Source organism: Denticeps clupeoides, unplaced genomic scaffold (assembly GCF_900700375.1).
Source record: "Denticeps clupeoides unplaced genomic scaffold, fDenClu1.1, whole genome shotgun sequence".
Taxonomy (NCBI): Eukaryota; Metazoa; Chordata; class Actinopteri; order Clupeiformes; family Denticipitidae; genus Denticeps; species Denticeps clupeoides.
The window spans coordinates 10,137-31,605 of NW_021630015.1; the positions used below are offsets into that span (position 1 = coordinate 10,137).

Sequence of the window (21,469 nt, forward strand, 5' to 3'; positions counted from 1 at the left end):
ACTTCCTGAACGCGCTGCCGCAGTAAGCGAACCTCCTGCGACAGACTTCCAAAAAGATTCTCCTGCCGCGCTATCCGATCGCACAAAGCAGCGAGTTGTGAAGCGCGTAATTCTGGCTCAGTCATTCTGTAACGCGAACCGGGACCAGAACAAGAGAGACGTGTAGGAGGAAACGAGAGACCTCGGTGCGGTGGGACGCAGGGAGGCAGGTAAGTTCCTCCACGTTAATCTGCGAACGTGGACGGCGCGAGCCGCAACACCACACTGATGTTGTCGTTCGCGTATTAAGACACAAGACAGGGCAGGACAGAGTGACAGGAAGGAGTTCAGGTATCGGGAGAACAGAGAGGACAGGTACGGTCTTACTGGGAGCGGGTTTTCGGAGCCGAGTCGAATGGCGTGCGTCATTCAATGACTGAGCAATTGGCAGCTGCTCTCCAGCCTATTATATAGGAGTCACGTTACCTCGTTTCCGTGTTACTCCCGGTCACATGATTGGATCATGTGACAATCTGTGTGGGGACGGGACCTTCATCAAGGGGACCTCAGTGGCACCTCGGCGGACCGGGATTCGAACCCACAACTTTGTGAATACAGGTCCACCTCCTTACCTGCTTCCTTGTCTGCAGCCAGGTCTCTTATTCATCCTCTCATATGTAAAATAGATGACCATGAGTCTCCACGAGCACCACAAACACGTTTAAAAAGCACAGATTTTTAATGGCAAGAACAAAAAGAACAGAAGAGGAGAGAAAAACAAGCCGTGCAACAGGACCTTCATCACGTGGTTTCTCTCACAGACACACCTCAGAATCATGAAGTTGGACCTTAATTCCTTCAGACAGTCATCCATACCAGAGAGCAAATATATTCCCACAACTAGAGGACCAGCCTGTCTGCTGCGTTCTGGATCTGATTTAAATCCTTATACAATCCACCAAAAAACCGAGAAGAACCCCACCTGAGCAGGACACTGAACCCCGAGTGTCCCCGGGGGGGACTGTCCCTGTCACTACGGACTGTCAGGCGTAATACACATCTTAAACTGGGTTTGGGCTTCTCAGGAACTTGAAGAGGTCGCTCCCCGAGAACAGAGTTGGGGGGCTGGGGGTCTTCTTGCCCAAAGTAAAGTTCCTGGCGGTGGACCTCCTGAGCCCCGCCCACTTGACGCAGTCGCCCAGGCTCTTGGTCTGCCGGACCTCCAGGCGGTTCTGCCGCAGGCTGAGGCGGGGGAAGCTGGCGGAGGGGCTGAGTCCCTGGTGCTCCCCCTTCAGAGGACTGGTCTTCTGCCAGTCCAGCAGGACGCCGCTCAGGTCTTTACAGTCCAGCGCAGACTGGAGGCTGCTCTCTCGCTCCTTGGCCCTGGCCAGGACCTTCTCCATCTCCGTCAGGTTCTCCTGCATGCAGACCAGCTCCTTCATCTGCTCCACCTTCCTCAGCTCCTCCTGCTCTGTCTTCTTCAGCTCCTCCACCAGCTCCTTGAACTGAGCGCGGATCTGGCCTTTTATTCTGTCCGCTCTCTCCTTGCTGCAGTTTAACTCGCTGCGCTGAAGAGCCACAAACTTCTCCACCTTACTGATGTCCTCCCTCAAGAGGGCCAGGGTGGAGGGAGCGTCTCTCTGCACCTTCTTCTTCAGCTGCTGTGCCGCCTCCTTCAGCGGCTGGAACTTGTGACCTTTGTGCGCCCGGCTGTCGCGGCACACCAGGCACACCAGGGCTTTATCCGTCAGGCAGTAGATCTGCAGCATCTCGCCGTGTTCTGCACACACGTTCCTGTGGCCTCGTTCCCCCTTCAGCTCCTCCACCATGTTGCTGAGGATCCGGTTCACCTTGAAGGTCCGTTTCTTGATCGGGGTTCTGCACTCTGGACAGCATCCATGCCCAGCGTTCAAGCTGGCCTGGATACATGACCTACAGAAGGTGTGCTGACCCTCACAGCTGAGCGTGACCGGCTCGGTGAAGAACTCTGTGCAGATGGAGCAGCGCAAGTTCTCCAGGACTGCAGACTCCCTGGCCATCGTGGAACAAGCGCCTTGTACAGACTGACAACTGGAATGACAAGTTCTGCGAAATTCAGACGAGGGTGGAGCTCCTTCTAAACCAGCTCCACCCAGGAACTCGACCTGGTGAGCTGAGTCACTGCTGGTTCTCCAGCTTCACCTGGTTTAAGTGAAATGTCTGAAAAACACTCCATTTTCAGGAGGAACACCTTCATCAGCATGCTGGTCAGTGAAGAAAAAAAGAACATCAAACAGGAAAAAGCTGCTGATGATTTCTGGGTGAACGTGGAAGTCACCGGACCTGATTTAACGTAAACAGAAACGCAGGCGTCAGGAACCCAGACCGGTTCTGCAGAAACTATCATCATGGGGTGAATTCCGGAGTTGGGACATGTGAACTGACTCATCAGGGAATCACCCACTCGACTGGTGTGGTGCTGTAGAACCTGGACGGAACGTTGAAGGAATACGACGGAACCTGCTGCGCCGCCACCATCATCATCTTCACCTGCTATTAAAGAAGCTTGTTCCTTTTTAAATGACTTATTAGATGTTTGTTATGAGGATATTTTCTATAAGAAAGTGTATTTATCGGAGACAGAACTGAGGATGAAATCATCTTTAATAGTAGCAAAAATATCAACCCAGACATTTTCAGAATTAAATATTTTTTAAAAACATAACAGTCATAGTACAGCATGTACAGGGGCTACATTAATAAAGTGGGGGTTCAGCCAGCAGGGGTCAGTAGCAGCTGGCGGGACGAATCACGTCGAGAGAAAATCAAAACTTGATGGTGCTGCACGTAAATAGCTGAGATAAATCCTTTATCTGTGATTGGCTGGTTCCTGAAGAAAGGCGAGCTGATTGGATGAGAAGGTTCCTCAGGACCTTGTGTGGTCTGGAGTACTTCTGTTGCTCTGTGTCTGAAGAAGAACACGGTCAGTCATAGTGCGTGCATGTGTGTGTCCTGTGTAGACCCAGGTTCAGAAGACCCAAGACACTTAACCCTGAGTGTCTCCAGGGGGGGACTGTCCCTGTAACTACTGATTGTAATTCGCTCTGGATAAGCGCGTCTGGTAAGTGTGTATATGTGTGTGTGTGTGTGTGTGTGTGTGTGTGTGTGTGTGTGAGAGACATGGAGACAGAAGAAGAGCTTCACCAGTCTTATTGTCGTCTTTGCTCTCCCTGCTGGATTGGTCACCACACAGATGAAGTCAGAATTGAAATCTTCAGGAAGAACCTCAACTATCTTCAGGTTCCTCTTGAGGATGACGGATCCACCTTTAAAATAACTGAAACACACACATACACACACACACACAGCTGGGTGAGTGCTCAAAGTGAAAGGGGAGGTCAGCTGACCAGTTCCTCACCTCTCAGACATACTAATCCGTCCATCTGGATATGCTGCCTGGATGAAAGTGTTGTTGACAAGCCAGTAGATGACTGTTTCATCTGGAGACAGTCCAGGGTTCGCCACACAGGAGATGACCTTTGACTGTCCTGAAGATCAAAAATACAGTAGGTGGAACTCGACATTCGAACTAGACACTCGTCCAGACTTGTTTCCCTGAAACCTCAACCTCTTACCCACAGAAGCTGTAAGGTTGCTCAGTGGCTTGAGGATCTTAGGAGCCTTCTGCCCACGCTGGAGGGCATCTGAAGTCAGGCTGCCCAGCAGGACGAGGAGAGCTGCTGTCCAGCAGCCAGAGCCTGGAGACAAAACCAGCAGCACGTCACATCACTCTTCAGAAGACCTGCATCACTGGGTCCAATGAAGCTAAAAGCTCAGAAGATCACACCCCTCCTCCTGAATCCAGAGGAGCCTGTGGATGTGAAGGTCAGACTCACCCAGACCATCGTGTCCAGTCCTCATGATGATCTCCTGTGATGCACCCTGCTGCTGCTGCTGCTTTTTATAGGCCAGCACTTCCCCAAACAAAACGAAAATTGAAACTTCGGGCGGTTGCCACGGCAACAGTGACTCATCCCAAAATATCACGAGCCGCGTAATTTTAACCACGAATCCATATCAGACGTGATCATGAACGTGAACGCCAGCGAACATCAAAACTTGAGAAACTGATGTTTATGTTGGATCATTATATTTACATACAGATGCCAAATATGACCATTCATAACACAACAACAGAGCATGTACAGTTCTAAACAGAGAGATAAAAGGTCCAGGTCCTGGGACACCAGTCTTCATTCCATTTAAAATCCGGCACAGACGAGCGCCGCGCCTTACTCCAGTCCTAAGATGAAGTTGATCCCCTGCACCAGTCCGATTATTACAGGCTGCCAGGCAACCAGGTAGCGCAGCCAGTCGAGCAGCTGACCGTACATCACGTGCGGCCGTTCCCATCTGCAGAGGTGCGTTAAGGAGGACACATCATCATTCATCATTAATTCATCTTTTACCACCGTAACCAGATCAAGGTGGCTGGTAGTAGCCTAGCGGGTAAAAACCCCACCTTACTAGCGCCCCGAGCAGGACACTAACCGGTCACTAGCGCCCCGAGCAGGACACTAACCGGTCGCCAGCGCCCCGAGCAGGACACTAACCGGTCACTAGCGCCCCGAGCAGGACACTAACCGGTCGCCAGCGCCCCGAGCAGGACACTAACCGGTCGCCAGCGCCCCGAGCAGGACACTAACCGGTCACTAGCGCCCCGAGCAGGACACTAACCGGTCACCAGCGCCCCGAGCAGGACACTAACCGGTCACTAGCGCCCCGAGCAGGACACTAACCGGTCACTAGCGCCCCGAGCAGGACACTAACCGGTCGCCAGCGCCCCGAGCAGGACACTAACCGGTCGCCAGCGCCCCGAGCAGGACACTAACCGGTCGCCAGCGCCCCGAGCAGGACACTAACCGGTCACTAGCGCCCCGAGCAGGACACTAACCGGTCACTAGCGCCCTGAGCAGGACACTAACAGGACACTAGCGCCCTGAGCAGGTCTCCAGGAGGACGCTCTGGGCGTCTGGTAAATACTGTAGCTGGAGGATTTTCAGCCAGAGTCTCCCTTCCTGGAGCTGCTGGTCATCCTTCCTCCTGAATTCCCGCCACTGAGCTCCAGCGATCGGCGTGGAGCCAGCCGTGGTCAGGGTGGTGAGAAGAACCCAGCGTCTGCTCTTCAGTGATTGTCGCGGTCAACAAACCGCAGGGAGATCCCAGCTCTACTTCCCATCATGAACGAGAAGCTCAAATACCAAATAAAACACAAAGCTCTACTGCTGAGCAGAGAGGAAACATAGGACATCACAGAGAAGCCAGAAGCCATGAAGGTCATTTACAGTTACAGCATTTACCAGACGTCCTTAGCCAGAGCAACTTACAATCAGTAGTTACAGGGACAGTCCCCCCCTGGAGACACTCAGGGTTAAGTGTCCTGCTCAGGGACACGATGGTAGAAAGGGGGGTTTGAACCTGGGTCTTGTGGTTACCTGCTAGGCTACTACCACCCTGGTCAGATAAGAAGTGACACCCCGAAGCAGGAGCAGGATGGAAATACACGCCAAACATAAAGCAATAGGTTCACGTTGGTGAGTGGAGAAGGTCTGATCAGGTGCTCCACATCTATCTGCTGCAAAGCGAGACAATTCACTCCAAACATCAGATCAAAGTTGGAGTTTCCCTGAACAGCACTGGGGGGTTATGGGAAAACGCAACGCGGGCAGCAGGTGTACATTGTCCTCCTGTCGACCTTAACAGCAGCTGGATCACAGGTCATGCTGGCCTACTGAACATCATCATCATCATCATCATGTTACCGTGACAATTATACAGAGACAGAGGAAGATGTGGAGGATACGGGTTGCTGAACATCCTCTTCAGATCCACCTTCTCCTTACAGTACGGACACGTCTGTTTCTTTCCCACAATGCACCAGCCTCGTATGCAGAATTCATGGAACCTGTGAGGTCAACTTAAGGAACTTGAGGGAAATGGTGGCCAGACAGACAGGGAACAACATCAAGCAAACAATAACTGCAGTGTGTACACGCTGTGTTTTTATGATTCCTACTGAAATGAGTCTGGTGTGAAGAAGAGGATGTAACTCAGATAAAAGCATGAACTGGTGGTGATCATCTGACCAGGCGGTCAGGCGGGTCACAATCATCACACACCAACAAGCACGATTCATTACAGGAATACAGGAGCATAAAACGTAGAAAACCCCTCAACTTATCTAATTAATGAAATGTTCTACTCCATACTTGTACTATATTACCTGGGTTAAATAGAACTGCATTACTAAAAAACAGATTTTATTGACTAAAACTAGACCAAATTATTCACGGATAATTCTGACTTAAATAAGACTAAAATGCTCAGAGTTTTAGTCGACAGAATCTTGACTAGGGTTGAAAAAAATATATAATAATAATAATGTATTAAAATGACAGCTGGACACAAAGACTGGTCCAGAAGTAAAATGAAGACGGGCTGTACGTGGGAACGAGCAGGAAACGTACGTGCACACACACCGTGAAGGATACACGTGGTTGCAGGACAGCCGGTACGTGTTCTCGATGATGCCCTCCTCGCTCACGTCCACCAGGGTGGGCTGTCCACACACGGCACAGATGCTGTCCGACAGATGCTTCGTGGGCATCCCTGACGCGCTGTAGTACTGACACACAGCAGGACCAACGTCCATGAAATCCCCGCGCCGCCAGGCTAGAAGCCACGCCCACAACCCGCATCCGCTCACCCCGACTGTTGAGGCCATGAAGTCTGCACACATCTCCGCAAAGTCCCGTCCCAGAACGCCGTAGTAGAGACCGTAGAAGAGCAGGGACACGCCGAAGTCCATGGCATCTTCAGGCTTTATCCTGCAAGAAGACACAGAAGACCTTCAGGTTGAAAAGAAGGAGGAGGAACGCAGCGCAGGATTCTCACCGGCAGAATAAACAAAATCTACTCAGAGACCTATGATTTGGGATCGAGACACACAGATACAGAAACAGCAAAAACCCGAACCTATGGTGGCCCAGAAAGGTCACCACGAACGCAAAAACAGGAAGTGGCCCCGTAATAACCGCCAAGGTGCCCACTGAGGTCCCCACACGCTGCTCCCCGGGCGCCTGTCATGGTGCCCACTGGTTAAATACAGAGGACACCGTGTGCTGTGCTGCAGTGGATCACCGTGACAATCACTTCACTTTCAAAAGCCATAACGCGTGTGAGAATCGTCTTGTCTGTTCAGAAAATGAAATAAACTTCATAAACACCATGGACTTCAGTCACAGTTCTCGCGTGAATAAACGTGTTATTAATAAACAGCACAGAAGTCAGAAGCATAAAAACAGGGTCTCACCTGAGCAGCAGGTTGAGGCCGAACAGCGTGAACATGATGACCGCATATCCCACAATGCCCGTGGTGTAGCTGATCTTGTAGAGGAGGAGGAACCATTTATACACCAGCCTGTCCAGACGGGGGAGACGGGAAAATGAAGGACCGACCCCCCTGACCCCCGACCTCCTGCCCTCAGGACTTTACCTGGGCGTGGTGCAGCCCAGGGGCTTACGAGTCGCACGGAAGCTGATGAACGCCGTCACCACCGAGAAGATGAGCCAAGTCACCAGGAAACGCCACCAGTGAAGCTTCGTGGTGAAGTACAGCGGGACCACCCACATCTGGAACAACGTCACCAGCTGCAGAGAACAGAGAACACGAGTTCCACTTCCTAGAACCACCATCAACCACAGGATAAAGAACCAAGAACAGCCCAAACACACACACACACACACCGAATCAACAAGGTGTTAAAACCCCAGACACGTTGTGGATTATTTTCATTTCCACAACCTGCCATTTACATTTACGCCCTGATCCAGAGCGACTTGTAACATGGCTTCCATGTCACCATGGATGAAGTGGTCAGTTCTGGTTCACTAGGACCCCCAACTATGAATACAATCTTTTTATTCACTCTGTTCTAGTTTCTATACAGAAGTCAGACAAGAAGAAGGTCCCAAGTTCATCTAAATCTTCTCTAATACACACAACACACATACACACACACACAAGGTCTTCCGCACATGTTTGGTCGCCATGGAAACATGAACAGCAGGTAAATTCTTTACTGTAAAGAATCCTCCATTTGTGTTCTAGTGACCAAGGGGTTGAAGAAATTCAGAAATTCAGCTAGTAGAGTGAAGAAGAGACTGAACATGGTGCACTGGACTCATGCTGCAGGTTACGACATCCAAGCATCTTCCTGCAGACCTGCTTCAGTAAAAACGTTCCCTTCCCATCTTATCAAATCTACTAGATAATAAACCAGAAGTCCTGAACTGAACATCTTGCGGTTTGATCTTCATGCATGAGGAACATGAACCCGCAGCTCACGTTGTAGGACTTGGGGTGTCTCTGCTTCCACTGGACCAGGACGAGCTGGGCGAGGACCAGGGTGACTATGAGGATGAGCACCATCTCGGCATGCATGGCCTCATGGCCCTTGTGTTTGGCGTGCATCCTGGCATGTTCCAACCTGGAGATGAAGAACATCCAGAGGTCAGCAGGAGGTCACTCACAGCAAAAAGGCAGCCTGGAGAAGAGCATTAAAAGCATCAGACCTCCACTTCTCCTCCGGGGACAGCTGGGACAGGTCAACCTGAAGACAAATTGAGAGAAGAGGACACTTCCGGGGTCACCAGCAAAACAAACATGAACAACAAAAAACAGTTCAGCTGATCGACGCTCAAATCATGCCTACGTGGACACTTAACCTTTGACCCCCATCCCAGTGACCTGAGGCGCAATGGCGGCGGATGAACGGTAGACGTACACGGCCGGAGACGGTGGTGAGGGGGTGAAGATGATGATGATGATCATAATTAATCGAGCGCTGCCGCCCGCTGCTAACCCCGATTAGCCCGTTAGCCGCCTGCTGCGGGTCCGCCACTTCCGCTCAGAATGAACGCCGGGACGCGGCGATGAACCCGGGCCAGGCGCGGCCGCTCACCTGAGGCGCGTCGTCGCTGCGCCCGTGTCCGTGGTGGTCGTGCTCCACACCGTCAACCTCCACCTCGAACACCCCCGCCATCTTCCGGAGCCTGGCAGCCTGACACCGCCGTCGCCCACCATCACTTCCGGGTCACGGCGGCACAGGAGGCGGATTCAGAGAACCGATCAATTCTTTTATTTTTCAGAAGGGCTCTGTAGATTCGCGTTTCCTTTATACGCAAGTGTAAATGAAAGATTAAACTCTCAGATTCTGAAAATAAAAACCTTTAATTCTTGTCATCTGACGTCTTAAAAGCGCCCCCTTTCCATTACGTCACGTACAGGGTTACATGCAGGGTTAAAACTTTACAGTACCTTTAAAAGAATAAAATCAAACCACCGAGGAGGTCTGCAGACAGACTCTTTTTATATATTGTATTAACAAACAAATATATTTAATATAGCCCAAATTCTCGTAGATTATAAGATTAATTCATATAAAATATAGGGTATGAGAGGATAAGATAAAGTATAAAGTTACAAAAACAGTAAGAGGGAAAGAAAATAGAACAGAAGAAAGTATGGAACACAGGCTGTAAAAAAATAGATCAAACAGGAGAAAAAGAAGAATTTCAACTCAGGTGGCTCGTACGTCACTTCCGGTTTTACAGGAAGACTCATGCGTACACGCTGGCGGGAAATATCCAAACCAGTCGGCCGAGTTAAAGTGGACTACATGCTGCTAATTATAAAAAGATGGCTCCAATCCGAATAAAACACGTCATTTCTTTCACATCACAGGTAAACTTATTCTTTACACGCGTTTCGGGGTCTGCAAGGAATACATCAAGTGTACTGATTATTATTATCCTGCTCACTATTTTTACCCAGCAGCGACCTTTTATTTCATTTCAGCATTTTTTTTTTTCAGTATCAGACTTTTCTGGCCTTTTATTTTGATAATGCGACTTTTAGCAGAATGACTCCTACTCCTATCATCTCCTACTTTTCCTGGATAACTGCTCGTATACTCTCTCCTTCTCCTTCCATTGACATTTACAGCATTTACCAGACGCCCTTATCCAGAGCGACTTACAGTCAGTAGTTACTGGGACAGTCCCCTGGAGACACTCAGGGTTAAGTGTCCTGCTCAGGGACACATTGGTAGTTGTGACCGAGCCTGTGGAACCAGCTACCTCTTCCAACCTCTGCCTGTTTGTTGCTTCTACCGTCAGTGTATTTTACCTTATTCTTTTTCTGTATTTCTGTGTGTCCTTTAATGCCTGTACAGCACTTTGGAAATAAAGTTGACTGTGATGATCCTCGGGCTGCAGGATGGGCAAGAAAAGCCCTGTAAATGTTTATCTGGTTAAATTCACTATGGATCCGACTGGGGCCGAGATTTACAGATATACTAAGATGTGGATATAACCTCAGAAACGGACTTTTCTCCTGACCTTCACAAACATTATTTCACGTCGAGTTTTATTTCACGTTGCAGCAGAAGATCTAAATATTGTTTATGTCTGAGCAAAGGAGCAGCCAATCACACGACTAGCTCTGCCCCGTCTCCCTTGACTGACAGACGGAGTCATTCTGCTGAAAAGTCAAATAAAAATGCTGAAATGAAATAAAAGGCCTCTGAAATACTGTTGTTGGGTAATATTTCACAATAATAAGTACATTTATAATTAGCTGTATATCAAAATGTGTGCTGTGCTGTTGTGTATCACATGTGACAATCACTTCACTTAAAAAATGTGTTCAAATTTTTCCTAATTTGATGTTGCTATTGTATACTATTCTCATTTAGTCGTATGGTTATGTCATATTGCCGTATTTAGGGTAGTTAAGGAATCGGCCACGTAATCAGAAGGTTGCTGGTTCTAATCCCGATCCGCCAAGGTGCCACTGAGCAAAGCACCGTCCCCACACACTGCTCCCCGGGGCGCCTGCCATGGCCGCCCACTGCTCACTCAGGGTGATGGTTAAATACAGAGGACAAATTTCACTGTGTGCACCGTGTGCTGTGCTGCTGTGTATCACATGTGACAATCACTTCACTTCACATAATTTTGAACAGTTTGGAGTTTGAAAGCAAACATTATCACACGTGATATATTTAATTAACACGTGATTAATTAAATTACGCAATAACGTGTAATTTTCTTCTATTATTACACATTCAACATGAGGCAGAGTTCAGGTATCCCATGTCTGAATTATGAATATTTCGTCATGTGTGTTCGTTGGATGATGATTAAAAAATGCAGGACCCTCAGAACGGGGTGGAGAACCTGTGCCGGGTGGCGGCGGATGGGCGTCCGTGGCTGTCGGACCCGCAGGACAGATCCGGGGTGCTGAAGGTTGAGCTGCAGCTGGAGCAGGTTGCTGCTGTGGGCTTCGTTGATGTCGGTGAGGAAAGATGGCCGGTTTGTGTGTATCGGTGGGAATATTTGGTGTTGGTATAATTCATGACTCCTCCACCCGCCAGGTAACTGCGGCTCCGCGTTCATCCAGATTGATGCCGGACGTTCCTCCTGGTCACAGGACCGTCCCTACGTGGTTCTCCTGCCCACAGCGACGCTGATGAGCCCCGTGGACTCGCAGGACGGCCGGGGCCGACATGCGGTGCGGATGTTTAAAAAGGGTGAGGCTTTCAGGGCGAACACCATTTCCAGATTAAAGGTCCCCTGACAAGAAAATGCGACTTTGTGAGATGATTTAATATTAACAAGAGTCCCCCCAGCCTGTCTAATGTCCTGCAGTCATTCTGTTCATTCTGCTTCGCCGTTTAGAGAGCCACAGCTCAGATGGTCGGATCTGGAAATTGTCCCCTTATGTCGTCATAAGGAAAGAGACTTCAGATACAGTATTAGGGGACCAATAAGACCAATATAAAAGCAAAAAAGTAATAATAGGGGACCTTTATAACAACAACATTTTATTTCTTATATAGCCCATAATCACAGACATTATGTCTCTAGGGGCTCAACAGGCCCCACAGTTGACACCCCCACACAAGGAAAAAGTCCACTAGGAGAGAGAAAAAGAAAGGAATAAACCTTGGGAAGGAGTGATACAGAGAGGGACGCCCTTCCAGGGTAGAGTGAGCTATATAGAGTAGAGTTATATAGAGTAAATAACTAAGGGTTCACTTAGGTAAGGTGGAGCAAGACCATTTAGAAGTAGGATTCAAAAGTAGGATTTTGTGGTCAATCCTAAATTTGATGGGTAACCAGAGCAGTGATTGTAAGACTGGGGTGATGTGGTCAAATTTCCTGGTTCTAGTTAGAACTCTGGCTGCAGCATTCTGTACTAGCTGGAGTTTACTCATGCACCTACTAGAGCATTTTCTGCATCATGCATTGAAATGATATTTCTTATTTTCGCAATATTTCTAAGGTGAAAGAATGCTATTCTAGTGACATTATCTACGTGTGAACTGAATGAGAGACCTGCATCAATGATGACACCTAGATCCTTCACTTCAATACTCGGTGAGATAGAAAGGCTATCCAGGGTTATTGTGTAGTCAGCCAGCTTATGCCTGGCTGCTTGAGGCCCAAGTACAAGCGCTTCTGTCTTGTCAGGGTTTAACAGGAGAAAGTTGGTGAGCATCCACTGTCTAATGTCCTTCAGACAATTCTCTATTTTGTTCAGCTGCTGCCTCTGATCTGGCATTGCTGACAGATACAGCTGTGTGTCGTCAGCGTAGCAATGAAAGCTAAACATTTACATTTACATTTCCAGCATTTATCAGACGCTCTTATCCAATCAGTAGTTTCAGGGGACAGTCCCCCTGGAGCAACTTAGGGTTAAGTGTCTTGCTCAGGGACACAATGGTATTAAGTGGGGTTTGAACCTGTGACTCTGTAGTCTTCTGGTTCATAGGCAAGTGTGTTACCCACTAGGCTACTACCATCCCATTAACTGTGATTACGAATGACATGAGGTTATGCTGGCTTGTGTGTGTGTGTGTATGTCTGTGTGTGTGTGTTGCTGTGCGCACACGCAGCTGATTTCCTGTCTGAAGGTCTGGACCAGATGTGGGACCGGCTGCGAGTCACCTGCACACAACCCTACAGAAGAAATGCACAGTTTGGCTTGTCCTTCCTGCAGGTGCGCAGTCCAGAGGACACGCCCACCTTCACTGTGCAGGAGGCTCCGGTAAGTGTGTGTGTGTGTGTGTGTGTGTGTGTGTGTGTTTCTGGTTCATAAATCGGTCTAATGCTGATCTTGTGGCTTCTTGATTCTTCCAGACGACTCCAGACAAGCGGACCGCGGTGGAGGAGTGGCTCTCCAGTCCTGTGGTCCAGAGAACATTTTTTGGAACAAAGACCATGTGAGATGTTCAGAATCATTTATTCAACTCTAAAATGTCTGGCATGCAGATCTAAATTTGCTGTGGTCATCCGGGCCATGGCTGGCATAGAGAGGCCTTTATTCTGCAACAAACCAGGACTGTGTTGCATGTTGGGGCGGTGGTGGCCTAGCGGTTAAGGAAGCACCGTGTGCTGTGCTGCTGTGTATCACATGTGACAATCACTTCGCTTTATTACTTTATTGGTTGGTGAGATGAGATGTTCTTTGTTCCCCAGCAGGAGCCCCGTGAATCTGAGTCGGACCGAGCGAATGCTCCTCACAGCCGCCTCACGCTCTCTTCCTCAACCCCCCTGCAGAGGTTCCTCCAGCCCCCCTATACGCAGACAGAGATGGACCCCCAACTCACCATCCACAAGAGCCAAACGTGAGGAACCATGAATAAAAACGAATCCTGGTGAAAACCAGAGTTGGGAGTAAAACACTGCTCTGCTGCTCCTCAGGCCCTCAAGCATCTGCAGCAACCAGCAGAGTGGAGGAACCAAAGACGCCTCGCAGGTAAAGAGCCCCTACTGACCCCCTACTGACCCCCTACTGACCCCCCACTGACCCCCCACTGACCCCTCTCAACCAGCAGGCAGAAACAGAGACACGGCGCTACCCACTGTCCCAGTCCAGCAGCATCTTCTCACCAGACTCTGGTGGAACCAGAGACCGTGTGTCCTCTCTGTGGAGGTCAGTGTGTGTGTGTGTGTGTGTGTGTGTGTGTTTTCTGACCTCCTGACCGTGTTTTTGATCTCTAGTTGTTTACAGCGCCGACTTGCTGCGTCTCCACGCCGCCTCCTGCATGGAGTCCGAGCCGCCCACTTCCCACAGTGCTGTGAGTGGGTGGGGTCAGGAGGCGGAGTTAAGGGAGGATGGGGTCTCGACGCCCTGCCCAATTTGTGGGGTCTCCTTCCTCATGTCCTTTATTGAGGCGCATGCCAGCAGCTGTGGAGACATGGTGGACGATGACTGACATCGTCCACTGTGATGATGGACACTGTGGACGTGGACGTGTCTGAAGCTCTGACAACGTTCCCCGAGATGCTTGATGAACCTTCTTCAATGTACAGAGAAAACTTGACACTGTGTTAAGTGAAGCTTCCCTCAGGGGCAGAATTTCAGAGCTGTGTGTCTCTGGTTCAGAGCTGTGTGTCTCTGGTTCAGAGCTGTGTGTCTCTGGTTCAGAGCTGTGGTCTCTGGTTCAGAGCTGTGTGTCTCTGGTTCAGAGCTGTGGTCTCTGGTTCAGAGCTGTGTGTCTCTGGTTCAGAGCTGTGTGTCTCTGGTTCAGAGCTGTGTGTCTCTGGTTCAGAGCTGTGTGTCTCTGGTTCAGAGCTGTGTGTCTCGGTTCAGAGCTGTGGTCTCTGGTTCAGAGCTGTGTGTCTCTGGTTCAGAGCTGTGGTCTCTGGTTCAGAGCTGTGTGTCTCTGGTTCAGAGCTGTGTGTCTCTGGTTCAGAGCTGTGTGTCTCTGGTTCAGAGCTGTGTGTCTCTGGTTCAGAGCTGTGTGTCTCTGGTTCAGAGCTGTGTGTCTCTGGTTCAGAGCTGTGGTCTCTGGTTCAGAGCTGTGTGTCTCTGGTTCAGAGCTGTGTGTCTCTGGTTCAGAGCTGTGTGTCTCTGGTTCAGAGCTGTGTGTCTCTGGTTCAGAGCTGTGTGTCTCGGTTCAGAGCTGTGTGTCTCTGGTTCAGAGCTGTGTGTCTCTGGTTCAGAGCTGTGTGTCTCTGGTTCAGAGCTGTGGTCTCTGGTTCAGAGCTGTGTGTCTCTGGTTCAGAGCTGTGGTCTCTGGTTCAGAGCTGTGTGTCTCTGGTTCAGAGCTGTGTGTCTCTGTTCAGAGCTGTGTGTCTCTGGTTCAGAGCTGTGTGTCTCTGGTTCAGAGCTGTGTGTCTCTGGTTCAGAGCTGTGTGTCTCTGGTTCAGAGCTTGTGTGTCTCTGGTTCAGAGCTGTGTGTCTCTGGTTCAGAGCTGTGTGTCTCTGGTTCAGAGCTGTGTGTCTCTGGTTCAGAGCTGTGTGTCTCTGGTTCAGAGCTGTGTGTCTCTGGTTCAGAGCTGTGTGTCTCTGGTTCAGAGCTGTGTGTCTCTGGTTCAGAGCTGTGGTCTCTGCTTGGTATGTAACGATACTAACGACATGACTTCTGTAGGACCTGGAATCCTGGCTGTAGATACGTGGAGCGAGCTCCGTCTGGGGGAAGTGGACCTGGAATCAGAAGATAATCTCCAAGGTGCCACTGAGGTCCCCTTGATGAAGGTCCCCACACGCTGCTCCCCGGGCGCCTGTCATGGTGCCCACTGCTCACCAAGGGGGACGGTTAAATACAGAGGACACGTTTCACCGCGTGCTGCGCTGCTGTGTATCACAATTCTAAAACTATAATAAATAAATAAATAAATAAATAAACACGTGTTTTTCTTCCATCGGGTGTCAGATGTTCCGTGTCACCATCGTATACAGCAACAGACAAGCAGGCGCAGCCGCCGGTTAATTAGTGGCTCCGTAGAGACCGCGGCTGTTATTGTGTTCGGGCGCGGAACCGGGCGGGGCCCGCCGCTGCTCACCGTCCCACCTGCTCTCGCTCACTCTGCACAAGCAAGATCGGGCAGAGGCTGCGACTCGGCTCCGACCTTCAGACCTTCTCATATTCCACACCATGGAGAACCTCACAGTGAGTTTCCTACAATCCCGTCCTGCTTCTACTCGAACTCGGTCTTCATCCGGTTCCTCTCCAATCGGACTTGTTTATTTGTGGGTCAGGTGATAGGTTTCCAGAGAGGTCTGTTCCGTTTGTAATAGTACGTGACGAGTGACCTCGTGCGGGTTATCGGTTCTGGTCCAGATTAGAAGATCGGGGCTGCTTCTGTGTGGGGCTGTACGCGTGACTAACACCGGTTTGGGTGGTAGTAGCCTAGTGGGTAAGACACTCGCCTATGAACCAGAAGACCCGGGTTCGAATCCCACTTACTGCCATTGTGTCCCTGAGCAGGACACTAAACCCTAAGTTGCTCCAGGGGGGGACTGTCCCTGTAACTACTGATTGTAAGTTGCTCTGGATAAGGGCGTCTGGTAAATGCTGGAAATGTAAATGTAAATGGTTTGTGGGTGACAGCCGGACCTCTGGCGCGAGATAGTCAACAAGAAGCTGCGCTTCCCCCCCGAGCTGATCGGCGCCATCCAAGAGGGGAACCTGGCGCAGGTGTCCGGCCTGCTGAAGACGGGGGACGGCATCATCCGGCAGCTGGACGAGTCCGAGGACCGGCAGTGGCGCGAGGCGCTCAACCTGGCCATCCGCCTGGGCAACGAGGACACCATGGACGCCCTGCTGCAGGGGGTCAAGTTCGACTTCCGGCAGATACACGAAGCTCTGCTGGTCGCCGTGGACACCAACCAGCCCCGCGTGGTCAAGCGCCTGCTGGACCGCCTGGACCAGGAGAAGGGCAACAAGATGGACGTGCGCTCCTTCTCCCAGGCCATCTTCGACCACTCCATCGACAACTCGCAGTTCGCCCCCGGCGTGACCCCGCTGACCCTCGCCTGCCAGAAGGACCTGTACGAGATCGTGACCATGCTCACGCAGAAGGGTCACGTGATCCCGTGGCCGCACAAGATGTCCTGCGCCTGTCTGGAGTGCCGCAACGGCCGCCAGTACGACCTGCTGAAGTTCTCGCTGTCGCGCATCAACACCTACCGCGGCATCGCCAGCCGCGCCTACCTGTCCATCACGTCCGAGGACGCCATGCTGAGCGCGTTCCGCCTGAGCCGGGACCTGCGCAAGCTGTCCAAGAAGGAGCCCGAGTTCAAGGTCAGAGGTCAGGGGGCGGGGCGGGGCAGGGGCGGTTTGAACCTTGTTTAAAGTGATTGCTTGGCTCCACGCAGCCTCAGTACTTGGCCCTGGAGGAGCTGTGCCAGGAGTTCGCCGTGGAGATGCTGGGAATGTGCCGGAACCAGAGCGAGGTCACCACCATCCTGAACCACTGCGGGCTGGACGGAGACGACGGCGAAGACGAGGTGGACAAGCAGGCGTTTGAGGAGGGCATCCCCAGCCTGGAGCGTCTGAGGCTGGCGGTCAACTACAACCAGAAGCAGGTCTGCTCGCGTCCACCCATCTGCTGGGAGAAGACAGGACCACGCTGATTTGCTTCTCGTCTCTGTCAGTTTGTGGCCCACCCCATCTGTCAGCAGGTGCTCTCGTCCATCTGGTGTGGACAGCTGTCGGGATGGAGAGGCAGTCGGATGACCTGGAAGCTCCTGGTGTCTGTGGGCATCTTCCTCACCATGCCGCTTCTCTGCTTGGTCTACTGGGTGGCACCGAAGTCTAAGGTGGGTTCAGTCTTCCGTGGTTTTCCAGAGGCCGGTGACGCAACCCTTCTGCTCTGGCCAGGTGGGAAAGACTCTGAGGATTCCGGTCATCAAGTTCCTGCTCCACTCCGCCTCCTACATGTGGTTCCTCATCACGTTGCTCGGGGAGTCAATCACCATGGAGATGTACCGTCACCAGTTTGCCTCCCGGGAGCAGAACATGCTCCACAGCTCCTTCCACATGGTCTGGGTGGTTGGTAGGTGGGACCGTAATTCACGAAACGTCTCTGGTCACCATGGGACTGTGACCGCCTGACCAGTCTGCTGTGTGTGCAGGGTTCTTCTGGTTTGAATGTAAGGAGGTGTGGATCGAGGGTCTTCGCAGCTACTTTCTGGACTGGTGGAATTGCCTGGACATGATGGTGCTCAGCATGTACCTGGCCTCCTTCTCGCTGCGAGTCCTCATCCTGCTTAAAGGACACTTCCTGTGTCAGTCACCTGACAGCAGAGAGGACTGCGTCTACTTCACCCAGACATGTGAGCGCACTGACTGTCACGCTGATTTACAAGGACCTGGAGCCTGAAGATCTTCATTAATGTGGGTGTGTGTGTGTGTGTGTGTGTATCAGTGCGTGATGACTGGCATCAGGAGGACCCACAGTTGATATCGGAGGTCTTGTTTGCGGTGACCAGCATGCTGAGCTTCACCCGCCTGGCGTACATCCTGCCCGCTCACGAGTCCCTGGGGACCCTGCAGATCTCCATCGGCAAGATGATTGATGACATGATGAGGTGGGTATGATTTTGATCACTGGGACCGACACATCTGTCATATACACACACAGACTGAGAATGAAGTGTCTCCATTTGCTGTGTTTCACTCCTGTCCGTATCTGCTGCAGGTTCATGTTCATCCTCATGATCATAGGGACGGCCTTCCTCTGTGGAATCAACAACATCTACGTCCCCTACATCATTTCAGAACATCTTGGGAAGTAATGGACCACTTCTATTTTGCCAAAAAAATAGATTCAAATACATTTTTTTGGCCCTGAACCTGAAATGTTTTTTAGGTTTAACGAGACCTTTCGATTCCTGTACTGGACCATGTTTGGAATGTCCAACCAAGACTATGTGGACATGAACGAATTTGTGCTGGCGGAGCTGGTGGGCCGAGTCCTGTATGGAATCTTCACACTGGTCATCGTCATCGTGCTGCTGAACATGCTCATCGCCATGATCACCAACTCCTTCCAGAAGATTGAGGTAAAGCCCTTTTTGTGAAGAAGACATGGTGAAGCTGCCTTTTAATGCACTTTCTTCTTTTCTTCTCTTGGCAGGACGACGCAGATGTGGAGTGGAAATTTGCTCGCTCCAAGCTCTACCTGAGCTATTTCAGAGAGGGCTTGACCATGCCTGTCCCTTTCAACATCATCCCTTCGCCCAAAGCCATGTTCTACCTCATCCGGTACCTCAGCTGACACACACTAGAGAGTCTAGAGGTCACGGGTCCCAGTCCCAGCTGCACTGTGGAGTCCAGGACTGGAGTTGAGGACCAGATTGTAAAGCTCTTGAGATAATTCCGCCGTTGTTTCAACATTGACCATGTCCTCCGTTCTTCTCTGTCTGTTTTCTCGCTCCGAAGTGGGATTTTCCGTAGAATCTGCTGCTGCTGCAACTACAACTCCACTCCAGACTACCCACCACTTGGCTCAATGGTAAAACATCTACTGGTCCTGTGTGTACATTCAGTGTCATCTTCAGTGTCTTCTGGAGTATGAGGATCAGTCTAAAGTTGGTTTAACGTGAGTGCTGATGAGAAAAGGATCTCCACATTTTTTCCTTGTTCTTAGATGAACGGCATTAAGAAGGATGGAGGTGAGGGTGGAGAAGAACGCATTCCGTACCGCCAACAGGTGATCCGGGTTCTGGTGCAGCGCTACATCGAGTCGGCTCGCAGGGAGTTTGAGGAGACCAAACGCAAAGGTCCTGTGGTCTCTCATCTCCACAGTAGCACGTTCTTCTTCAGTCTGAGCTGAAAATGATGAACTTGATCTTCTCCTCCATAGACATTGGAAACCGGATCACGGAGCTCAGTAAGGTGGTGAAGCGTCTCCACACCGAATTGACTCAGATGCACCAGGGGCTGCTGGATAAGGGGCCGCCGGGGTCCGTCACCGTGGAGAAAGAGGGTTCCTCCTCCTTCCTGGGCAAATACATCCAAGGAGCCAAAAACAACTTCAGAGGATTCAGAAGCGGTTCTCCTGCCGACACGTTACCGCTGGCCGTGCACCGTGAGGAGGCGGAGGAGGCGGGGACTAATGAGGGACAGGAGGGTACAGCCAGTCAGGGGGAGACAGGTGAGGAGACAGCCAATCAGGGAGAAGCAAACTTAGAGACAGAAGAAGAAGCCAATCAAACATACAAGGAGATGGAGGTGGTGGAGCCAGAGTCAGAAGAAGGAACAGCCGCCGAGGATCAGAACGTTTCCGGGGCTGGAGAAGTGGAGGAAATGTTGGGAACAGAAGAGAACAGCGTGGAGAACCCAGGAGGGTCTGAAGCTCAGGACGAAGGGCCCGAGCCAGAAGGGGACACGGTTATCGAGATGGACGGGGGTCCGAGCCCCCAGGACAGCAGGCGAGGGAAGCTGAAGGAGATTGAGCTGTGGGAGAGGAGAGCACAGGGGAACCCAGGCTTCAGCGGGGAGGTCCTGCCTTCTCCTTCCAGCACCAGTGACTCCCGGGACACGGGCTTCGGCTCCCAGGACTCCATGGATCTGCACCACTAACACCTTCTGTAAAACGACACATGAATTAATAAACCAGGTCCACTGCAGCATCACATCTTCTCGTGTCTTTCTAACCGCACCTCCGGCTCGGAAGAGTCTGATGAAACAATAACCGAGGGCCCCTGAGGGCCGACGCCTAATTAAATTATCACCTTCCGAGACCAGAAACCCCGCTGTAAATAAGGACCGTTTTCCAGCAGCAGACCTCAGGGGAACAGATGTTGTGTGAAGGTTATTTATCACGGAACAGTTGAACTCGGGAGGTTCCGTAACGTCCGAATAGATAATAACGTCGTTTCATATCATATAATTTAAACCGAAAGCTCCGTGGGCGTAGTTACCGCCATTACCGAGCACCACCCTCATTATTCCTACCGTGTAACAACCCACGGGACAGACACCCGACTTCCAGCAGGACCTGAGAGCATCTTCTTATTATGGGAACACGAGACCTCCACCCCAACTTCGTTCAGGGTTCCAGTCGGAGCTCCGCCCCGACTTCGTTCAGGGTTCCAGTCGGAGCTCCGCCCCGACTTCGTTCAGGGTTCCAGTCGGAGCTCCGCCCCCAACTTCGTTCAGGGTTCCAGTCGGAGCTCCGCCCCCAACTTCATTCAGGGTTCCAGTCGGAGCTCCGCCCCAACTTCATTCAGGGTTCCAGTCGGAGCTCCGCCCCCAACTTCATTCAGGGTTCCAGTCGGAGCTCCGCCCCAACTTCATTCAGTGTTCCAGTCGGAGCCGCGCCCCCAACTTCATTCAGGGTTCCAGTCGGAGCTCCGCCCCCAACTTCATTCAGGGTTCCAGTCGGAGCTCCGCCCCCAACTTCATTCAGGGTTCCAGTCGGAGCTCCGCCCCAACTTCATTCAGTGTTCCAGTCGGAGCTCCGCCCCAACTTCATTCAGGGTTCCAGTCGGAGCTCCGCCCCAACTTCATTCAGGGTTCCAGTCGGAGCTCCGCCCCAACTTCATTCAGGGTTCCAGGCTCCACACCTCACAGTGACTGCAGCCTGACTGGACAAATTAAACCTACCTCATATGATCAACCTCTCCTCCGCCATGTTTCTACAGGTC

The 21,469-nt window shown here is 51.2% G+C and overlaps 4 protein-coding genes across 4 annotated transcripts; 2 read left to right on the plus strand and 2 right to left on the minus strand.

Annotated features, from left to right (window-relative positions):
• Positions 1-699: 699 nt before the first annotated feature.
• Positions 700-2,531, minus strand: LOC114780434 (E3 ubiquitin-protein ligase TRIM17-like). The gene has a single exon (XM_028967724.1). It carries the CDS (start codon positions 2,016-2,018, stop codon positions 1,041-1,043), a length of 978 nt encoding a protein of 325 aa, XP_028823557.1. The 5' UTR covers positions 2,019-2,531; the 3' UTR covers positions 700-1,040.
• A 73-nt stretch (positions 2,532-2,604) lies between these two features.
• Positions 2,605-9,107, minus strand: rnf121 (ring finger protein 121). Its single transcript, XM_028967723.1, has 12 exons — positions 8,982-9,107; positions 8,593-8,630; positions 8,366-8,507; positions 7,514-7,668; positions 7,331-7,438; positions 6,725-6,845; positions 6,510-6,643; positions 5,822-5,923; positions 3,855-4,371; positions 3,594-3,716; positions 3,163-3,506; positions 2,605-2,926 (listed from the first exon to the last, which is right to left on the minus strand). Exons 1-9 carry the CDS (start codon positions 9,060-9,062, stop codon positions 4,251-4,253), a joined length of 1,002 nt encoding a protein of 333 aa, XP_028823556.1. The 5' UTR covers positions 9,063-9,107; the 3' UTR covers positions 2,605-2,926; positions 3,163-3,506; positions 3,594-3,716; positions 3,855-4,250.
• Positions 9,108-9,632: 525 nt separating this feature from the next.
• xndc1 (xrcc1 N-terminal domain containing 1) lies at positions 9,633-15,482 on the plus strand. Its single transcript, XM_028967666.1, has 10 exons — positions 9,633-9,763; positions 11,236-11,377; positions 11,457-11,612; positions 12,981-13,132; positions 13,225-13,307; positions 13,564-13,712; positions 13,789-13,843; positions 13,920-14,020; positions 14,089-14,165; positions 15,462-15,482. Exons 1-10 carry the CDS (start codon positions 9,719-9,721, stop codon positions 15,480-15,482), a joined length of 981 nt encoding a protein of 326 aa, XP_028823499.1. The 5' UTR covers positions 9,633-9,718.
• On the plus strand, positions 15,306-20,449 carry trpc2b (transient receptor potential cation channel subfamily C member 2b). The gene is made up of 13 exons (XM_028967679.1): positions 15,306-15,983; positions 16,425-17,117; positions 17,192-17,401; positions 17,471-17,635; positions 17,697-17,871; positions 17,951-18,151; positions 18,244-18,406; positions 18,517-18,609; positions 18,688-18,880; positions 18,955-19,082; positions 19,260-19,332; positions 19,468-19,600; positions 19,684-20,449. Exons 1-13 carry the CDS (start codon positions 15,969-15,971, stop codon positions 20,400-20,402), a joined length of 2,961 nt encoding a protein of 986 aa, XP_028823512.1. The 5' UTR covers positions 15,306-15,968; the 3' UTR covers positions 20,403-20,449.
• Positions 20,450-21,469: the final 1,020 nt, after the last annotated feature.

Excerpts from the sequence above, each read along its gene's own strand:
- xndc1 (XM_028967666.1), top strand. The coding sequence starts at position 9,719 with ATGGCTCCAATCCGAATAAAACACGTCATTTCTTTCACATCACAG. Across the intron at positions 13,133-13,224 it reads TCACTGTGCAGGAGGCTCCG|ACGACTCCAGACAAGCGGAC; the intron begins GTAAGTGTGTGT and ends TGATTCTTCCAG. Across the intron at positions 14,021-14,088 it reads CGTGTGTCCTCTCTGTGGAG|TTGTTTACAGCGCCGACTTG; the intron begins GTCAGTGTGTGT and ends TTTGATCTCTAG.
- trpc2b (XM_028967679.1), top strand. Across the intron at positions 18,152-18,243 it reads CGTCTACTTCACCCAGACAT|TGCGTGATGACTGGCATCAG; the intron begins GTGAGCGCACTG and ends TGTGTGTATCAG. Across the intron at positions 18,610-18,687 it reads ATTTCAGAACATCTTGGGAA|GTTTAACGAGACCTTTCGAT; the intron begins GTAATGGACCAC and ends AATGTTTTTTAG.
- rnf121 (XM_028967723.1), bottom strand. The coding sequence starts at position 9,062 with ATGGCGGGGGTGTTCGAGGTGGAGGTTGACGGTGTGGAGCACGACCAC. Across the intron at positions 6,644-6,724 it reads TCATGGCCTCAACAGTCGGG|TACTACAGCGCGTCAGGGAT; the intron begins GTGAGCGGATGC and ends GCTGTGTGTCAG. Across the intron at positions 5,924-6,509 it reads CGGCTGTCCTGCAACCACGT|GTTCCATGAATTCTGCATAC; the intron begins GTATCCTTCACG and ends TTGACCTCACAG.
- LOC114780434 (XM_028967724.1), bottom strand. The coding sequence starts at position 2,018 with ATGGCCAGGGAGTCTGCAGTCCTGGAGAACTTGCGCTGCTCCATCTGC.